General features: G+C 44.3%; 1 protein-coding gene across 5 annotated transcripts in view; it reads left to right on the forward strand.

The window, feature by feature from the left end:
- actn1 (actinin, alpha 1) overlaps positions 1-18,744 on the forward strand; it is a 202,430-nt gene that overhangs the window by 72,826 nt on the left and 110,860 nt on the right. For all 5 annotated transcript variants that reach the window (XM_055640801.1, XM_055640803.1, XM_055640800.1 and 2 more), the window contains exons 2-3: positions 9,595-9,709; positions 10,707-10,826. In XM_055640801.1, the coding sequence (XP_055496776.1) occupies positions 9,595-9,709; positions 10,707-10,826 (235 nt within the window). The remainder of the gene's footprint in view (positions 1-9,594; positions 9,710-10,706; positions 10,827-18,744) is intronic.

An 18,744-nucleotide genomic window follows, 5' to 3' on the forward strand; every position in this document is an offset into this window, starting at 1 on the left:
GAAGTAACTGCAGATGCTGGTTTAAACCGAAGATAGACACAAAAAGCTGGAGTAACTCAGCGGGATCGGCAGCATTCTGGAGAGAAGGAACGGGTGACGTTTCGGGTCGAGACCAGACTGATGTTGTTTTATCAAACTAGTCCGCTCTAGTCCACAGATGAGGCAGGAATTTCACATGAGAAAAGAAAAGGTTGATTTCCCCAGTCTAAGGGATCCATGGACGTGACCCACTGAATCTACTCTGATCATCATCCACCCATTTACACTGATCCAACTATCCCATTTCTTTTCGTGCTTCTCATGTTCTGATTGGCTTCCTCCAGATTCTCCCACTCAACCTGCACACGAGGGGCAATTAACTCACAAATAACCTGAAACTCTTTGGGACATAGCAGGAACCCGGCACACTGTGGGAGAGTCTAGGATCGGAGGGCATGGCCTCAGAATTAAAGGATGTTCTTTTAGGAAGAAGATGGGGAAAAATTTCTTTAGTCAGAGGGTGGTGAACCTGTGGAATTCTTTGCTGCAGAAGACTGTGGAGGCCAAGTCAGTGGAGATTTTTAAGGCAGAGATAGATAGATTTTTGATTAGAACAGGTGTCAAAGGTTATGGGGAGAAAGCCGAAGAATGGGGTTAGTGGGGAGAGATAGATCAGCCACGAATGGCGGAGTAGACCTGCTGGGCCGAATGGCCTAATTCTACTGCTATCGCATGACCCAGGGGAAATTCATGTGGTCACAGGGCGCACACACACACACACACACACACACACACACACACACACACACACACACACACACACACACACACACACACACACACACACACACACACACACACACACACACACACACACACACACACACACACACACACACACACACACGCACACACACAATTTTGCACCTGCAGCATTGATGTGAAGCCAGGTTTCTTCAAAACAACTTTGCATGAGTGCAGAGTCTGGTCTGAATGAGGAGAGTGAAGGTGGTGCTTGACAACCATTCAGACCTGTCCCTGAAGTAGCTGAGAGGGCGATGTTAAAGATCCACTGAAAGTGCTGGAGTATCTCGGCGGGCAGGCAGGCAGCATCCCTGGAGAAAAGGGATAGGTGCTGTTTTGGGTCTAGACCCGTGTTCAAATGGAAAGGCGGTGGGGACGGGGATGGGAAGAATTGAAAAGCAGCAAGAAAAGGCAACAAATGACCTAAAGCAGGGGTGGTGATCTGGTAGACCCATTGTTGGCCACGGAAGGTGTGATTGTGAGGGATACAATGTGGTGAACTGTGAAACTGGTTGAACGACTAGGGTGGGGCAAGGGAAGGGAGGATTGTTGGTAAACCAGGATCTGCGGTTCTTTGTTTACTGTAGATTTTAAATTTATCGATACAGCGCGGAAACAAGCCCTTTGGCCCACCAACCGCACCAATCAGCGATCCCCGCATATTAACACTATCCTACACCCATTCAGGACAATTTTTTACATTTACGATGCCAATTAACCTGCAAACCTGTACGTCTTTGCTTCGACCAAAGGGTGATGCTGTTGAAGAGTTAACTAGCATCGATCTGGTTAAGAAATGGAGTTCTCTCAAAGATCTACATAAGCCACTGCAATCCCGGACAAACAATTATTTGTTGTAGTAGCATTTCTGGGCAAGTTAGTAATGCATTAAGGATGGACAAGATTGTAAATAATTCTTTAGCAACTTTTATTTTGAGATGGCCGTTTTCTCCTCTTCCACTATGTTTAGATATTCTGCTTCCAGGAATCAGAGGAGCTACATTGATAAAACATACACGGAATTGTTCAGGAAACTGTTTGGCAATTCCACATCATCAGAACTTAAAAAGTTTTGCGTGTCTGCTTGCAGCCCTGTGCTTCCTACGTATGCTGGCATTTCATAGCACAGATTGCATAGATTTATTTTTTCTGGCCTTTTCCTTCAAAGAAAAATTGAAAGATTTTCTGATCTCTCAAGGGCAAAATGCGTGATTTCCAAATATTGATGGAGATTGTTATTTCAGAATGTATTCCAATAACATATGTACAGCGTATTGTGAACAGTTTATTCAGAGCAGCACTGTGGCACAGCGGCAGAGTTGCTGCCTTACAGAGCTTGCAGTGCCGGACAACCAGGTTCGATCCTGACTACGGGTGCTGTCTGTACAGAGTTTGTACGTTCTCCCTGTGAGAAGCTGTGGTACATAGAACACAGAATAGTACAACGCAGGTATAGGCCCTTCGGCCCACAAAGTCTGTGCTGGGCATGATGTCACGTGAAACTTATCCATTTTGTCTGAATGTTGTCCATATTCCCCTAAAATCCCCTTAAACACTCATATTGTATCCGCCTCCACCACCACCCCTGTCAGTGAGTTCCAGGCACCTACCGCTCTGGTAAACACAAAGGCATCTCCTTTACATTTTGGAACATTGGACAGGCAGCATCACTCAGAGAAGAATGGGTTTTGTTTGGGTCGAGTACTTTAGAACATAGTGTTGAAGGTGGCGTCACAGGTTGACAGGGTGGTCAAAAAACATTGGTCAGAGTATTGAGTGCATTTATTGTGAGTGTTGCATGCTTGGTGTTCTGCTTGGTTCTGGGCACCATGTTGCAGGAAAGATGTTGTCAAGTTGGAATAGGTACAGAGAAGATTTACAAGGATGTTGCCAGGACTCAAGGACCTGAGATTTAGGACGAGGTTGAGCAGGCTAGGATTTTATTCCTTGGAGGCTGAGGAATGATTTTATATAGGTGTACAAAATCATGAGAGGAATATATCAGATAAACATCAGGTCTTTTGCCCAGAATAGGGGATTCGAGAACCAGAGGACATAGGTTTGAGGTGAGGGGGGAAAGATTTAATACGAACCTGAGAGGTATCTTTTTTACATAACGTGTGGTGGGTATTTGGAACGAAAGGTGGGTTTGAGGCAGCTACTTTCACAATATTTAAGAAGCATTTAAATTTAAAAAGGTACATAGAAAAGGTAAGTTTAGAGGGATATGGGCCAAACGCAAGTAGGTGGGACCAGGGGCGGAAATCACTATCAAAACATGGGGGGGGGACACAATTTTTTGGTGCCGCGCGCGCATTTACACACACGTACGCACGGCTTCGGCCGTGGGCCCTGTGGACGGTAACATTGGGAGATGACCTGGTTGGTGACCGAACTCCAGCAGCAGCAGCTTTGTCCACCCCGAATCGTGGGACTTCAATCGGCCCGTTCGTGGGATCTTCCTGCACCTGACGGGGCCTTCAACATCGGGAGCCTCGATCGCTTCGATGCAGCATTTTGACCGCTGGGCGGTGGAAAATCCCGCAGCCGATATTAAGGCACGCTGGGCGATGAAAGGCCCCGTGAACGGGCCAATTCAAGCTCCACTCCAGGATGTCTCCCTCCTCCAATCATCAAACTATATCCTCAGTCCCACCCCCGTACTTCCGCCTCTGACCGACACCTCCCTCCTCCAATCATCGAGCTTTCATCGTGTACCGCACCCCACTGCCTGCTGACTGACGTCTCTCTCATCCAATCGCCGCCCTCCTTCGATCATCAGTCCCATCCCCACTATCTCGTGGAAAGCGGAGATTTTTAATAGATTTTTCTTTCACCAAATTTCAAAATCCGGATTACAAAACATGGGGGGGATTGTTCCCCACTCTCAAAACGTCCCCCCCTATCCCCCCCCCTAGCCGGATGGAACATGTTGGTTGGTGTGGGCAAGTTGGGCAGAATGGCTTGTTTCCACACTGCATGACTATTATGCCCACTTGCAGTAGATCAGAAGAATTAGTTTTTTAAATGTATACTAGACCGTGGGACCCATTGGGTCCCACCCCCGCTGTGAGGGGCGGCGGCCTGCGGCGTAACACACACACACTAACCACCCCACACACACACACACTAACCACCCCCTCTTGATATTACATTAATATTATTCACTCGCTCCTTTTACCCCATCCCCCGCCCTATCCACTCATGCATAGCCCCCAACTGTGCAGGTGCGGCTAGAGAAGGGGGGGAGGGGGGGGTAGAGAGAGGGCAGACGGGGAGAGAGAGGGCAGAGAAAGGGAGAGAGAGAGGTCAGGGAGAGGGCAGCTTGCTGCCTTTTGGAGTTGGGATTTCTGGGTGTCAGCTGTCTTTTGCAGCTGGGGTTTCCGATTTGCGGCGTCTTTTTGAGACGGAGAGGGCAGACACAGGGAGAGGGCTGCGGGCGGACGAGGACTCGAGCGGCGCGGCTGGGCTTGTGAACGGCGGGGCAGGAGAGAGAGAGGGGAGGGGGAGAGGGCGGACTTGAACTCGGAGAGCGGGCGGTGGGCGGTCATGGACCCGAGGACCCCGAGTGAGGGGGGCGCGGCGCTGCGAGCGGGTGACATCACTTGCAGCGCGTGAACAGAGCGTGCAGCCAACATCACGTCATCAGCCAAAGCTAGCAGTTTCGGCAGTTTCATTTTTTAAGTTACTTGAGATTTTTGAACATTTTGATTAATAACTTGAGAAATAATGCGTTAATTTTTCAAGTATGCTGACTTTTGACTCCAGGTCGTAAATCTCTACCGGAATATTAAATATTTTCCCATTAGCGCATTGTTTGTTCGAGTAGATGTGATCACACACAAACAAATAAATAAATACACACACAAACATCCAAGATCAGAGTTTTATCGTTATAAGGATAAGGATACCCTGTGAATTATTTAATCTGGATTCTCCATCATAATCTGATCCCTTTGGATCATGTTGATGTGCTACCTCTGTGGATAAACAATGAGGAAATGTCATCAGTTGATCCCAATGCAGAAACAACTAATTGCAGAAGCTGGTTTACGCAAAAGGGCACAAAGTGCTGCAGTAACTCAGCGGGCCAGGCAGCATCTCTGGAGAAAAGGAATAGGTGGCGCTACGGGTGGGAACCCTTCTTCAGACTGAAAGGTATAGGGGGTGAGGGGGGAAATAGACTGGAGGCGAGTTAAAGTCGGAACAAATCAGGGCCAGCAACAGATGACCTCAGAAGGGGTGGAGACCATTGTCGGCTGGGGAAGATGTGCTAACAAGAGGGATACAGAGATGGAAGGAAGAAAGCTGGAATGGGGTTCTGTATGTGGATGATCAGCCATGATCATATTGAATGATGGAGCAAACTCGAATGGCCTACAGTTTTACTGTGTATCTATGACAGTATAAAGACAGCAACATAAACGGCTCGTGGGTTGAGAGAGGAAGGAGTTAAGGATAAAGACTCTGCCATCCTCTATTTTGGCTCTGTATTATTTGCTGTATAAATATGCAGAGGAAGTTGAGCACTACCCCCGTGTGAAACAGATAAGAGAAAGTGGCGTGCGCTCCGAACTTTTCACAGCTGCAACATGCAGATAATGCTGCCTCTTTGTCTGGGAAGATAAAGCCGTGGACTGTCCTTCGAGAAAATTAACTTTTAATGACACGGCAATTTTATTGTGAGGTTTGACTTTGCATTATCAGGGGAATATTTATTTATTTATCAGAGACTATGAACGAGGAAAATCCGAGACCAGCCTTTCTGTAAGTGGTTGTAAAGTGGCTGATAGGTTTCTCTAGTAACTTCATCCCTGTGCTTTCATGTGCCAGAAGGGAGAGAGAATGTGGAAGGGTGCAGTGTTCAGGAGCAGTGAAATAGAATATTTAAATCAACAATGGGCCAGCCTCATCCCCAATAAAAGGCTGGCTGCTCGTGAGCAAAGGGTCACCAGCAGCTTGCCAACTTCCACTGAAGTGGCCTTGTTTGGAAATGTAATCGAGCTGAGGGGGTTTACCTTTCACAGAACATGGGGGCAGAATCGTGCAATAAGATCCAAAGCAGGTTTCCTAGTTTAGATCAGAGAAACGGCACGGAAACAGGCCTTTTGGCTCACTGAGTCCACGCTGACCATTGATCACCTGTGTACTGGTTCTATCCTATGCACTAGGGACAATTTATAGAGACCATTTAACCCACTAACATGTAGGTCTTTGGAGTGTGGGAAGATTACAGAGCACCCAGAGAAAACGCTTGCAGTCACAGGCAGAACGTGCAAACTCTGTGCTGACAGCACCCGAGGACAGGATGAAACCTGGGTCGCAGGTGCCATGAGGCAGCAGCTCTACCGCTGCACCACTGTGCTACCCCCCTCCCCCTCTCATCTTTAACAAGGAAAATCCAGCAATTCTCTGTGACATAAAGTAAAGCGGCTCTAGGCAGTTCATACTGCATGGTGGTCGCTATTGGAGGGGCAAACCTTTTTTAATGATGCAGATCTCACAACTATTTTGTAATTTGAAGAGGGAAGTTGGTTAGAAATCCCAGGATCCTGCCTAGTAATTATGGAATGTACACTCTCTGTCAAGTGTTTTATTGTCATACAGTATGTCCCAAACAGAACAATGACATTCTTACCCGCAGCAGCACAACAGAATATGTAAACATAGTACTCTGTAAACAATAGAACATTGGAAAAAAAGTTAAATGTGTTTGTGTTTGTATGTGTATATATGTATATATGCATGTATATGTGTATATATGCATGTATACGTATTTACGCATGTATGTGTATATATGCATGTATATGTATATATAGGCCTGGATCGCCTCAGCGCAGAGGGAGAACAAAGAGGGAAGAGACAAAGACTTTAAGACTTTTGCCTTCCATCACAGTGAGGAGGTGCCTGGTGAACTCACTGTGGTGGATGTTAAATTTGTGTTTATTGTGTGTTTTTGTCATTTTTATGTTATATATATATGTATGCACACATTTATGGATATGTGTGTGTGTGTGTGTATATATATGTGTGTGTGTGTATATATATGTGTGTGTGTATATATATGTGTGTGTGTATAGATATATATGTGTGTGTGTGTATGTATATACACACACATATATATATATACACCCATACATATATATACACACACATACATATATTTGTGTGTGTGTGTGTGTGTATATTTACACACATACAACACACACAAAAAGAAACAATCTAATGCCCCACCAAGTCTATATAGTTCACAGCTTATTTGGATGTTTTGGTGATTAATAGCTAGATGGCTGTAGGGAAGGTGATGTTCCTGGTGGCGAGGTCAGTACATGTGATGGACTGGACAGTGTTCACCCGACAACAGAAACCAATGCATTGATCCTTGCATTGAGAGGATGGGAGTGAACCAATCCAAATGTACAGGCAGGGGACCATAATCCAAATCATGCTATGGATGTTTCCACCACTCATCCTCAGTCCTTCCTCCCCACTTGCAAATTGCTTTCTTGGAAGACTAAGAGGTGTGCTCTTAAGACAGATTTGCCTTTGTAATATCTGCTGGAGACATCCTACTCATTCCTTCTTGCATCGTCCTGACCCTTTAAATAAACATTCCCTTCTCGTCGGCTGAGCCGCATCGAAATCTAGTCCTGCAAGCACTTGATTCAGTGTAAATGTGGTTGGTTTGAAATAAAGCACAGCAAATGGTTGTTGATTCACGACTCTGTCTGAGCTGTGAATCAACTGAACACACTGAATGTCTACTAAACTGTGTGTGGTGTTTATGTGGTGTTTTGTGTGGTTTCATGGTGGTTGCACCCTGCTTGAAGTGGTATGAAATTGTACTTGAATTTGGTGGCCTTGCACCCTGCTTGAAATGGCATGAAACTGCACTTGCATTTGGTGGCCCAGCACCCTGCTTGAAGTGGTAGGAAACTGCACTTGAATTTGGTGGCTTTGAACCCTGCTTGAAATGGAATTTTAAGGAATAGCCGTGAGTCAACTGCCAGCCCACCAGCCGTGAGTGAGCTGCCAGCACATCAGGCTTGAGTGACTGAGCTGCCACCCCAAGAATCCATTTGGCCCATAATGTCCATACTAGCCCTCTGGAAACCAGTTCCTTCAGCCCACAACACCCATACTAGCGCTCCAGAAAGCCCCCTACTGGCCACCAATATTGGAATTGGTGGAGAGGTGGAATATGGCGCTGGGGTCCAGCCCTCCCGTGTGAACATGGGACCCAACGGGTCCCACTTTGTCTATATATATATATGTGTGTGTGTATATATCACAAATCCAATCTATGTTGAATAATTCATTCAGAACTGCATGGCTGCTGAACGGCTCTGGGCAATTAAATGCATTTTACAATTATCTGATGTGTATACAGTATTGTGGGAAAATATTCCATGGTGCTTTGCAAAATCACAGCTGATATTTAAAAATCCAACTGACCCAAGCATGGCTGTTATAGTCTGGGCAATTAAATGCCTTTTGCAATTATCTGATGTGTATACAGTATTGTGGGAAAATATTCCATGGTGCTTTGCAAAATCACAGCTGATTTAAAAAAAACTGACCCAAGACTAATTATAGTCTTGTTATTTACGTTGCATTTTATTTTCCTTGACAAAACCTGAAAGCACCCAATATTGCTGCCTTACAGCAACAGAGACCCGGGTTCAATGCTGACAATGGGTGCTGTCTGTACTTTGTATGTTCTCCTTGTGCCTCCAGGTGTTCCGGTTTCCTCCCACACTCCACAAATCGGTAACATTGTAAATTGACGAGTGTGTAGGAGAGTGCTGATGTACTGGTCGGTGTGGACTCAATGGGCCGAAGGGCCTGTTTCCGTGCTGTAAATCTAAAGTCTAAAGAAAATTAAAAGGTTATTTCTGTTCTGTGACCCTGTATAGAATGTGGATACCAAGGCAAGTTATTAGTGCTAGTTTTAAATTTCCTCCCCACAGCACTGACTGCTATGACCTTTAGAAGATGTTCTTAAACATAAACAACAATAATTAATTTCCAGATGGCAAATGATGACTAATTTTTTTATTGGATATTTTTTTCCCTTTAAATTGATGACCATTTAATGCAGCACTGAGTGTAATTCTCACCCTATCGCATTCTCTTTCGCAATCTTCAACAATATCCTTGACCCATCAAAATATCCCCAGGTACCTCCCAAGAGCTTGGCTGACAAATTCTGCCACAAATTTGATTGATGGCAGGTTTTAAGGAGTACCTCAAAGGGTAAATGGGTAGGTATGTATGTGTCGGTGTGTGGGCGGAGGCTGGGTTGGGGGTGGTTAGAAAAAAGATATGGAGCATAGAGGACTAACTGTGATAGAACAATTGACTTTAGCAATGAACATTGGTCAAAATTGAAGATTGCTATCTTGGAGATTTGTTGGGTGACGGAAGGGGAAGGGCTAAACAGAGTTTTGAGAAAAGAGTGTTTAAGAAGGAACTGCAGATGAGAAGAGAGTTGTCAGTCTTTTTAAAGTGTCTTCAATGTGAAATAAATGTCTCCCTCGGTCTGCTTGCTCAGCCGCCTTACACACTTTTGTGGGAAGAAATGCAGGTGCTGGTTTATGCCGAAGAGAGACAGAAAATACTGGAGTAACTCAGCGGCTCAGACTGAGGAAACGTTCCAAACAGTCCCCTATTCTTTTTCTCCAGAGATGTTGCCTGACCCGTTGAGTTACTCCAGCATTTTGTGTCTATCTTGGCCGTGTGCACTTGTTCTCCATACATACACACCCCACAATGTTTTTGCTAATTATGATGGGTCTATTGTGTCCACAGACCTTCACAGCCTGGTGTAACTCTCATCTCCGCAAGGCAGACACACAGATTGAGAGCATCGAGGAAGATTTTCGGGATGGCCTTAAGCTCATGCTGCTCCTGGAAGTTATATCAGGTAGGTCTGTTTATTTTTCAGGCTTGAAGCTTATCAGTGTTCATACTTGTACTACATGAATATCATTACCTGAAGGAGCAACTCCTCGATGGTTCATTGGTTGTTTATTGTCACGTATGACGTGCACAGTGATATATTTTTGCATAGCTTGCTCACGCACGAGCCGCCATATTTTGGGGCCATTTACAAAAGTCCACATGCTTGCTGTACTGGAGTGGCTCCCGATCCACGTAAGCCCCGGGCTACTACTGCAGGGGGCTGACCTGGATCCATCGAGCCCCAACCGATCACCCTGTACACGAGCATTACACACTAGAGATAATTTACACTCTTTACTGCAACCGATTAATCTACCAACCTGTACATCTTTGGAATGTGGGAGGAACTGGAGCACGCAGAGAAAACCCACGCGGTCACAGGGAGAATGTACAAACTCCATACAGACAGCGCCCGTAGTCAGGATCAAAACCAGGTCTCTGGCGTTGTAAGGCAGCTACTCTACCACTGTGCCACCCACATAATCTTGTTTAATTCGTTCTAATTTGGCCAGATAGACATTTTAATTTTGTGGGTGTAAAATTGATTGGAAGGTCTGTCTATAAGCTTGAGAATTGCCAGGTATTTGACCTGTTGGATGCATTGAAGTGACACTGTCCACTCATTGGCGTGCGCTGTGGACTGGGTGGGGAGGAAGGTATTAAGGTGAGAGTTGGGTGGAGAATGCTACTGGAACCTGAAGTAGCAGCATATGGAACATACTCTGGTTTGCTGGCAGTTTGGGGGAGTTTGCTGGCAGAGTTGCACACCTATGTGTGTTCAACAGGTTGCCCATGGACGATGAGAAGAAGGGGGACGTGGATGGGTGGTTAAAGTGTGTAGTGCTTGTGTACAGGGTGATCGTGGCTCGGTGGATCCAGGTAAGCCCCCTACAATAAATCATCTTTTAATGAACCCCATGGGGAATATTATAACATGGATATTTATTGATCATTAACAGGTGAACGGTTGGCCAAACCAGAAAGAGGAAAGATGCGTGTCCATAAAATATCAAACGTCAACAAAGCACTGGATTTTATTGCAGGCAAAGGAGTGAAACTTGTTTCAATTGGAGCTGAAGGTAGGAATGTGAGACAGCTGTGCCAGGTGTCTGTTGTCATCTGCACCGTTTCTATTATCATCTCCAGGTGTGGACGACCCTTGATTATAGGTTCTCTGGATGTGACCTTCCACACCTCCTGCTGCAGAGTGGTCTGCACCAGATCTGAAGGAAATATGTTCCCCATTATCTTTACCAGGGTGAAGATGGAGTTGAGATATTGCCGAGGGGCTGTGACATGTTGTAATAATGGTTAGATTTGGACATGCAATGTTGTGTGCGCGATTCAGGAGCTGGGGACCGTGCATGTTTGGGGAGCAGGTGATAAGCGAAGTGTGAACCTTTGCGAAGCAAAGTGGGTTTGTATGCCTTGTACACTCTATTATCCCAGCAAGGCTGTGTCTCAACTTAGGGATGGATTCAGCACAGAATAGCAGAGGCTTTGGTGTTGTCATTGTATAATTGTCATTGCTAATGGAATCGGGGGATATGGGGAGAAAGCAGGAACGGGGTACTGATTTTGGATGATCGGCCATGATCATATTGAATGGCGGTGCTGGGCTGAATGGCCTATTCCTGCACCTATTTTCTATGTTTTTAATATGTATTTCATTGTGCCCTCAATAGTTAGAACCAAAGCTAACCTGACTAGCAGTGTAATTTACATCACTGAGAATCCGCAGCATGATAAACATAAAACTTACTTAGTTACAGAGGAACTTAATAATTCCATTGTTTACAGGCATTTGTGGCTCATCCCATCTCTCATGCTTTTCTCCTTTGATGGCTCACTGTACTTGTATCTAGTTTTAACTAGTTCAGATTAATTTACTGACTTGTACACCAGGGTTCAATGAAATTCTGTGTTCACCTGAAGCTTGCAGGGTTAGACAGTATATGGACAGTACTGATAATTGGGATAATAAATATAAAAACAGCAGAATGGTGCAAGGCATTCTTGATACTTCCAGCCTTCGTACGAACGGCACCAACTAGACAGGATTGTGAAGACCGCCAGCAGGATTATAGGTGCTCCACTCCCTTTCCTGCTGGACATATACAGGAAGAGATGTATCAGCAGAGCCATCTCCATCATCAAAGACCCCTACCACCCATCGCATCACATATTCTCCATCCTGCCATCTGGGAAGAGGTACAGGAGCATTAGCTGCAAAACCAGCAGGATGCTCCTCAGCTTCTTCCCGCAGGCTATAAGACTGATAAACCCCCTGCCAAAGTATCGCGCACCAACCACCAACCTGGACACACTGCAGCAGAGCCACTGTCGTGCCGCTGCCGATCGGAACGCCTGTTGATGTTTAGTAGAGAGTAGAGTGTTTAATTTGTTCATGATATATGTATTTGTATTTCTATTTATTTTTTTACTGCACACTGAACGGACACTGGTTGAGTAACGTTTTTTTGTTTCCACTGGGTATGTGAGTACTCAGGAAAACGACAATAAAGAATTCTTCTCTTCTTCTTATCTTCCTGAAGCAATGTTATGTTCACCAGCATCTACAGTTTCAGGCTGTCAAGAGCAATGGTGTATCCATCCCTGGCTTGGGATGCAGCCCATCAGACCACCTTCCTCCTGACTGCATTTCTGTATTCTGCAGGTGGAGGAAAACATTCAGATGCACAGTAAACCTCCACTTTCAATCCTGGAGTTTTCGTAACCTTTTAAAATGCCAATTTTATGGAAGAAATGGTGAAAATCTGACCTGCCCAAAACCTGCGGGAGTCTCGGTTCCAGCAGATTTCATCCACTATCACTGAAATCCGTTGTCGAGAGGGTGTGTGAAAATGAGGGTTTGCTGGGTTTTATCTTGCTGACGTTAAAGGGCCATATCTGTGAGCTGCTGATTGACATGAATCATGGTGACTATCTTCTCCATAATATCTCTCAACATCACAATAATCTGCTTGTCCTTTGCCATCCCGTTACCATGCCGACTGCTCCCCCATCACAGTCACTGTGATGATCACCTTACTTGCTGAAAGAAAGACAGAGGTGTTAGCCTCTCCATTGCCTCTGCAGTGCCACCGGGAAGCCTTTTAAATGCTGATGGGATTTTGACGATGGCTCCCATGCCACAGACATACTGATTTCTTGCTGCTTGCAAAGTACAAGCCGTAAACTGGGGGATTGTGTATGAGTGTCATTATTACACGCCACTGAGCGATGCTGCCTGCCACTGCTGCCTTCTCTCTTGTACGACATTGTCTTAGCCCATTGTCGCAAGCTATCGTAACCAGCTGCTCAAATAGCCCAAGTGTTGTCAACCTCCAGCTCGCAGATCCCTCGGGTCGCTTGGATGACAAAATACAAATCTGCTCATCCACGTTATAGCAACAGCCGAGTTTCACTTTGTGCCTGTCATTTGTTTTGCCACAAGTGCTGGGAATTACAAGGGCTTTCCTGTAACCACATTACGTGATGTGAGAACCACAGCCTATAGTTTAGCTTAATTTATTGTCCCGCGTACCGAGGTACAATGAAAAACTTTTGTTGCGTGCTATCCAGTCAACGGAAAGACTATACATGATTGCCATCGAGCTGTCCACAGTGTACAAGTACAAAATAATGGGAATGACATTTTGTGCAGACTAAAGTCCGATTAAAAATAATCTGAGTGTCTCCAGTGAGTTAGATAGTAGCTCAAGACCGCTCTCTAGTTGTTGATAGGATGGTTCAGTTGCCTGATAACAGCTGGGAAGAAACTGGTCCTAAATGTGGAGGTGTGTGCATTTTCACACTTCTGTACCTCTTGCTTGATGGGAGAGAGGATAAGAGGGAGTGACTGGGATGAGAATTATCTTGATTATGTTGGTGGCCTTGCCAAGGCAGCGTAAAGTGTGGACAGAGGCGATGGAAGGGATGGTTTGTGTGATGGCCTGGGCTACGTCCACAATTCCCTGGTCTTTGATGGAGCTGTTCCAAACCATCCTGTGATGCATCACGATATTGCCAATATATTGGAGGAAGGGAACGCAATAAGCGATATATAAATAGAAAAATTATGCAATTACTTAATTTAGTTTAATTTATTATTGCCACGTGTACTGAGATGTAGTAAAAAGCTTTTGCGTGCTATCCAGTCAAAGAAATGATTATGCATGAATACAATCATGCCATCCATAGTTTTGTTTAGTTGAGAGATACAACATGGAAACAGGGCCTTCAGCCCACCGGGTCTGCACCAACTAACAATCGCCCATGCACTAGTTCCAACACAATAGGGACAATTTACATAAGCTAATTATCCTACATAATTGGACTGTGGGAGGAAACCCAAGCACCTGGAGGAAACCCAGGCGGTCAGAGGGACAACGTGCAAACTCCACACAGACAACACCCATTGTCAGTGCACAAATAAATGATAAAGATGCATAATTTATTGCAAGATATAATACTGAAGTCCAATATAGTTCGAATAAAGATAGTTTAAGGGCCTCCAGTGAGGTAGATGGGAGGTGAGGACCGCACTGTAGTTGATGAGAGGACCATTCAGTTGCCTGATAACAGCTGGGAAGAAACTGTCCCTGAATCTGAAGTTAGATGTAACTTTACAATCTCCCAAAGATGTTGCTGTAATGTTGGGAAAATGATGCAACTTGGGTCAGGAATAAATATTGTTTGTGAAATGGGGCAGTTTTACTGTGTTTCATGGGTACCTTGATTTATTGTTGTGTCCAAAAGCAGCTACTGATAGTGCAGGAATGTCACTCTGTTTTCTGAGCGGCTTTCAGTGGCAAAGTTCCTTTGAAAATAGAAAGCCTTGTGAGTCTGTTCTGCCATTGAGTAAAACCTTGGTTGTTCAGTGTCTTCAATCCAATTCACACTATTTATATTCTGTTAAACTAAAACCTTCTGAAGTACAAGCGCTGTCTTTGAATTAAGGGTAATGTGTTTTCTCAAATCCGCAGTCTTTAAATGAAAGGCTGGTATTCAATGTGCACAACATCAGTTGGCCTTGGAACACCCAAATGCATTTTTTTACAACCAAATACTTTCTGAATGGAAAAGCAAAAAATAGGAAATCTGAATAGATCCTTTATTATGATGCAAGTGATGTGACTGTTAGGTTGTTCAAGTAAAACTCATGAGCAGCAAGGAGATAACTAAGGCACTTAGACCTCCCTCGAATCTGTTCGAATAAGAAGAAACAGGAGTAGGGGTAGGGGTAGGCCACTTGTTCTGTGCCTGATCATGGCTGACCTTCAGCCATTTTCCTGTTCTCATCCCATATCTAATGATCCCTTTTGAAAATTTGAAAATTTACAGCCATCTATTGGAGGTCAAAGGAGCTTTTGTTTAAAAGTTATAGTTCTGGAGTGGCTATACTCCCTCTGCTCTGGTATAATGTGTTTGTCTAGACCATGAGCTTGAGACCCATGGTGTGGAGTCAATCCATAACTGACCAGCAGTAGCGGGGTACTGATGTGTGGAGTAAATACTGACCATATTCATTTCTTGTTAGCATGTTGATTTTTTTATTCTCCCTCAAGAAAAAATTGAAACTTGATCTTTGCAAGCACATCTGACTGTTCCAAAGTGCTAGTTTCCAATGTGTTTTGGCAGAAGCCACATGTGCTGTAAAGAAGAATGTTGCAAAATGAAGTAGGGTCTTGACCTGAAACTTGTCCTATCCATGTCCTCCAGAGATGCTGCCTGGCCCATAGAGTTTCTCAGCAGTTTGTGTTCTGCACTATGGACTAAAGAGTTGAGATGGAGGCAAAAGTGGGCAAGTTTAGTCTTGACCATCCACCCCTGCTGGCTCCAACAACAATTTATATCAATAATTTTAATATCTTAAAGGTTTGGACATCTCTCAGCCTTTCATGGGGTCATAGACCAGTTTGACCCTTTGCCCCCTTGATCCACAGTGACCATCAACCACCCATTTATACTTGTTCTATGTTAAATCCCTATTCTTATCAAAGTACCCCACGTCCGACCACTCATTTCCACACTAGGTGTAATTAACTGTGGCCAATTAGCCTACGTCTTTGTTTACAGTGCCCTCCACAAAGTCTGGGACAAAGATTTATTTTTATTTATTTATTTATTTGCCTCTGTACTTCTAAATTTGAGATTTGTAATAGAAAAAATTCACATGCGCACACTGTCAGATTTTATTAAAGGGTATTTTTATACATTTTGGTTTCACCATGTAGAAATTACCGCAGTGTTTCTAAATAGTTTCCCCATTTCAGGGCACTATAATGTTTGGGACACATGGCTTCACAGGTGTTTGTAATTGCTCAGGTGTGTTTAAATGCCTCCTTAATGCAGGTATAAGAGAGCTCTCAGCACCTAGTCTTTCTTCCAATCTTTCCATCACCTTTGGAAACTTTTATTGCTGTTTATCAACATCAGGACCAAAGTTGTGCCAATGAAAGTCAATGAAGCCACTATAACAAGAATAATGGCTTCATTAAAACAAGAATAAAACTGTTAGATACATCAGGTAAACCTTAGGTTTACCAAAATCAACTGTATGGAACATCATTAAGAAGAAAGAGAGCACTGGTGAGCTTACTAATCACAAAGGGTCTGGCAGGCCAAGGAAGACCTCCACAACTGATGACAGAAGAATTCTCTCTATAATAAAGAAAAATCCCCAGGCACTTGTCCGACAGATCAGAAACACTCTTCAGGAGTCAGGTGTGGATTTGTCAATGACCACTGTCCGCAGAAGATTTCATGAACAGAAATACAGAAGCTACACTGCAAGATGCAAACCACTGGTTAGCCGCAAACATAGGATGGCTATGTTACAGTTTGCCAAGAAGTACTTAAAATAGCAACCACAGTTCTGGAAAAAGGTCTTGTGGACAGATGAGACGAAGATTAACTTATATCATAGTGATGGCAAGAGCAAAGTATGGAGGAGGGAAGGTACTGCCCAAGATCCAAAGCATACAAACCTCATCTGTGAAACACCGTGGTGAGGGTGTTGTGGCCTGGGCATGTCTGGCTCATAAAGGTACTGTCTCACTTATTTTCATTGATGATACAACTGCTGATGGTAGTAACATAATGAATTCTGAAGTGTATAGACACATCCTATCAGCTCAAGTTCAAACAAATGCCTCAAAACTCATTGGCCGACAGTTCATTCTACAGCAAGCCAATGATCCCAAACATTCCGCTAAAGCAACAAAGGAGTTTTTCAAAGCTAAAAAATGGTAAATTCTTAAGTGGCCAAGTCAATCACCCGATCTAAACCCAATTGAGCATATCTTTTATATGCTGAAGAGAAAACTGAAGGGGACTAGCCCCCAAAACAAGTATAAGCTAAATATGGCTGCAATACAGGCCTGGCAGAGCATAGCCAGAGAAGACACCCAGCAACTGGTGATGTCCATGAATCGCAGACTTCAAGCAGTCATTGCATGCAAAGGATATGCAACAAAATATTAAACATGACTACTTTCATTTACATGACATTGCTGTGTCCCAAACATTATGGTGCCCTGAAATGGGGGGACTATGTATAAACACTGCTGTAATTTATACATGGTGAAACCAAAATCTATAAAAATGGCCTTTATGAAAATCTGATAATGTGCACTTTAACCACGTGTGATTTTTTCTATTACAAATCTCAAATTGTGGAGTACATAGAAAAATAAATAAATGATGGGTCTTTGTCCCAAACATTATGGAGGGCACTGTATTCAAGAGAGAGTTAGTTTTAGCTCTTTCAGCTAACGGAATCAAGGAATATGGGGAGAAAGCAGGAACGGTGTACAGATTCTGGATGCTCAGCCATGACCTTATTGAATGGCGGTGCTGGCTCGAAAGGCCGAATGGCCTACTCCTGCACGTAATTTCTATGTGGGTGGAAACTAGAGACTTTAGACTTTAGAAGTGTGGAAACAGTGTGGAAAAAGGACCTTTGGCCCATTGAGTTCACGCTGACCAGCGATCACCCCTGTACACTAGCACCATCCTACACACTAGGGACATTTTACAATTAATTCACAAACCTGTACGTCTTTGGAGTGTGGGAAGAAACTGGAGCATCCTGTGGTAACTTACACGATCATAGGGAGAACATGCAAACTCCATACATACAGCACCCGTAATCATGGACCCGGGTCTCTGGCGCTGTGAGGCAGCAACTCTACCGCTGTGCCAGCACAAGAGCATCCCAGGGAAACCAATATGGCCACAGGGAATGTGTAGGAAGGAAATGCAGATGCTGGTTTAAACCGAAGATAGACACAAATGCTGGAGTAACTCAGCGGGACAGGCAGCATCTCTGGAGAGAAGGAAAGGGTGACGTATTGGGTCGAGACCCTTCTTCAGACTGAGAGTTGGGGAGGAGGGGGGGCGGGGGAACGGGAGATATAAACGGTGATGTAGAGAGATATAGAACGAATGAATGAAAGAGATGCAAAAAAGTAAAGGTGAAAAAGGAAACAGGCCATTGTTAGCTGTTTGTTAGGTGAGAACAAGAAGCTGGTGTGACTTGGGTGGGGGAGGGATGGAGAGAGAGGGAATGCAGGGGTTACGTGAAGTTCGAGAAATCAATACTGCTATGTGAAAAATATGCAAACTCCACATAAATAGCACCAGAGGTTACCAGAGGTCAGGAGTGACCTCAGATCTCGGGCATTGTAAGGCAGCAACTCAATGAAGGTCATTTGACACCAAGCTCCAAATAAATGCGAGTATAAAATCTCCCAATAAAGAGCAGGTATTTCTGCGTGACAATGAATGAGAAACATAGTTGCACTGTTAGGCAATTGTTTGAATTAGAACAAATTGTAAATACAAATATTATCTCTGTGCGCCGAGACCTGTGTGGAATGCATCATGTGGAGTTTCGAAAGAACTTTAGAATTTACACCCCTCTTTGTAGTCATTTTAATTTTTTGTGTAGGTCGGTTATTCTGACATCTGTTGCACAGCAATAATGAATGT

The sequence above is a fragment of the Leucoraja erinacea genome, chromosome 9, assembly GCF_028641065.1.
Source record: "Leucoraja erinacea ecotype New England chromosome 9, Leri_hhj_1, whole genome shotgun sequence".
Lineage (NCBI taxonomy): Eukaryota > Metazoa > Chordata > Chondrichthyes > Rajiformes > Rajidae > Leucoraja > Leucoraja erinaceus.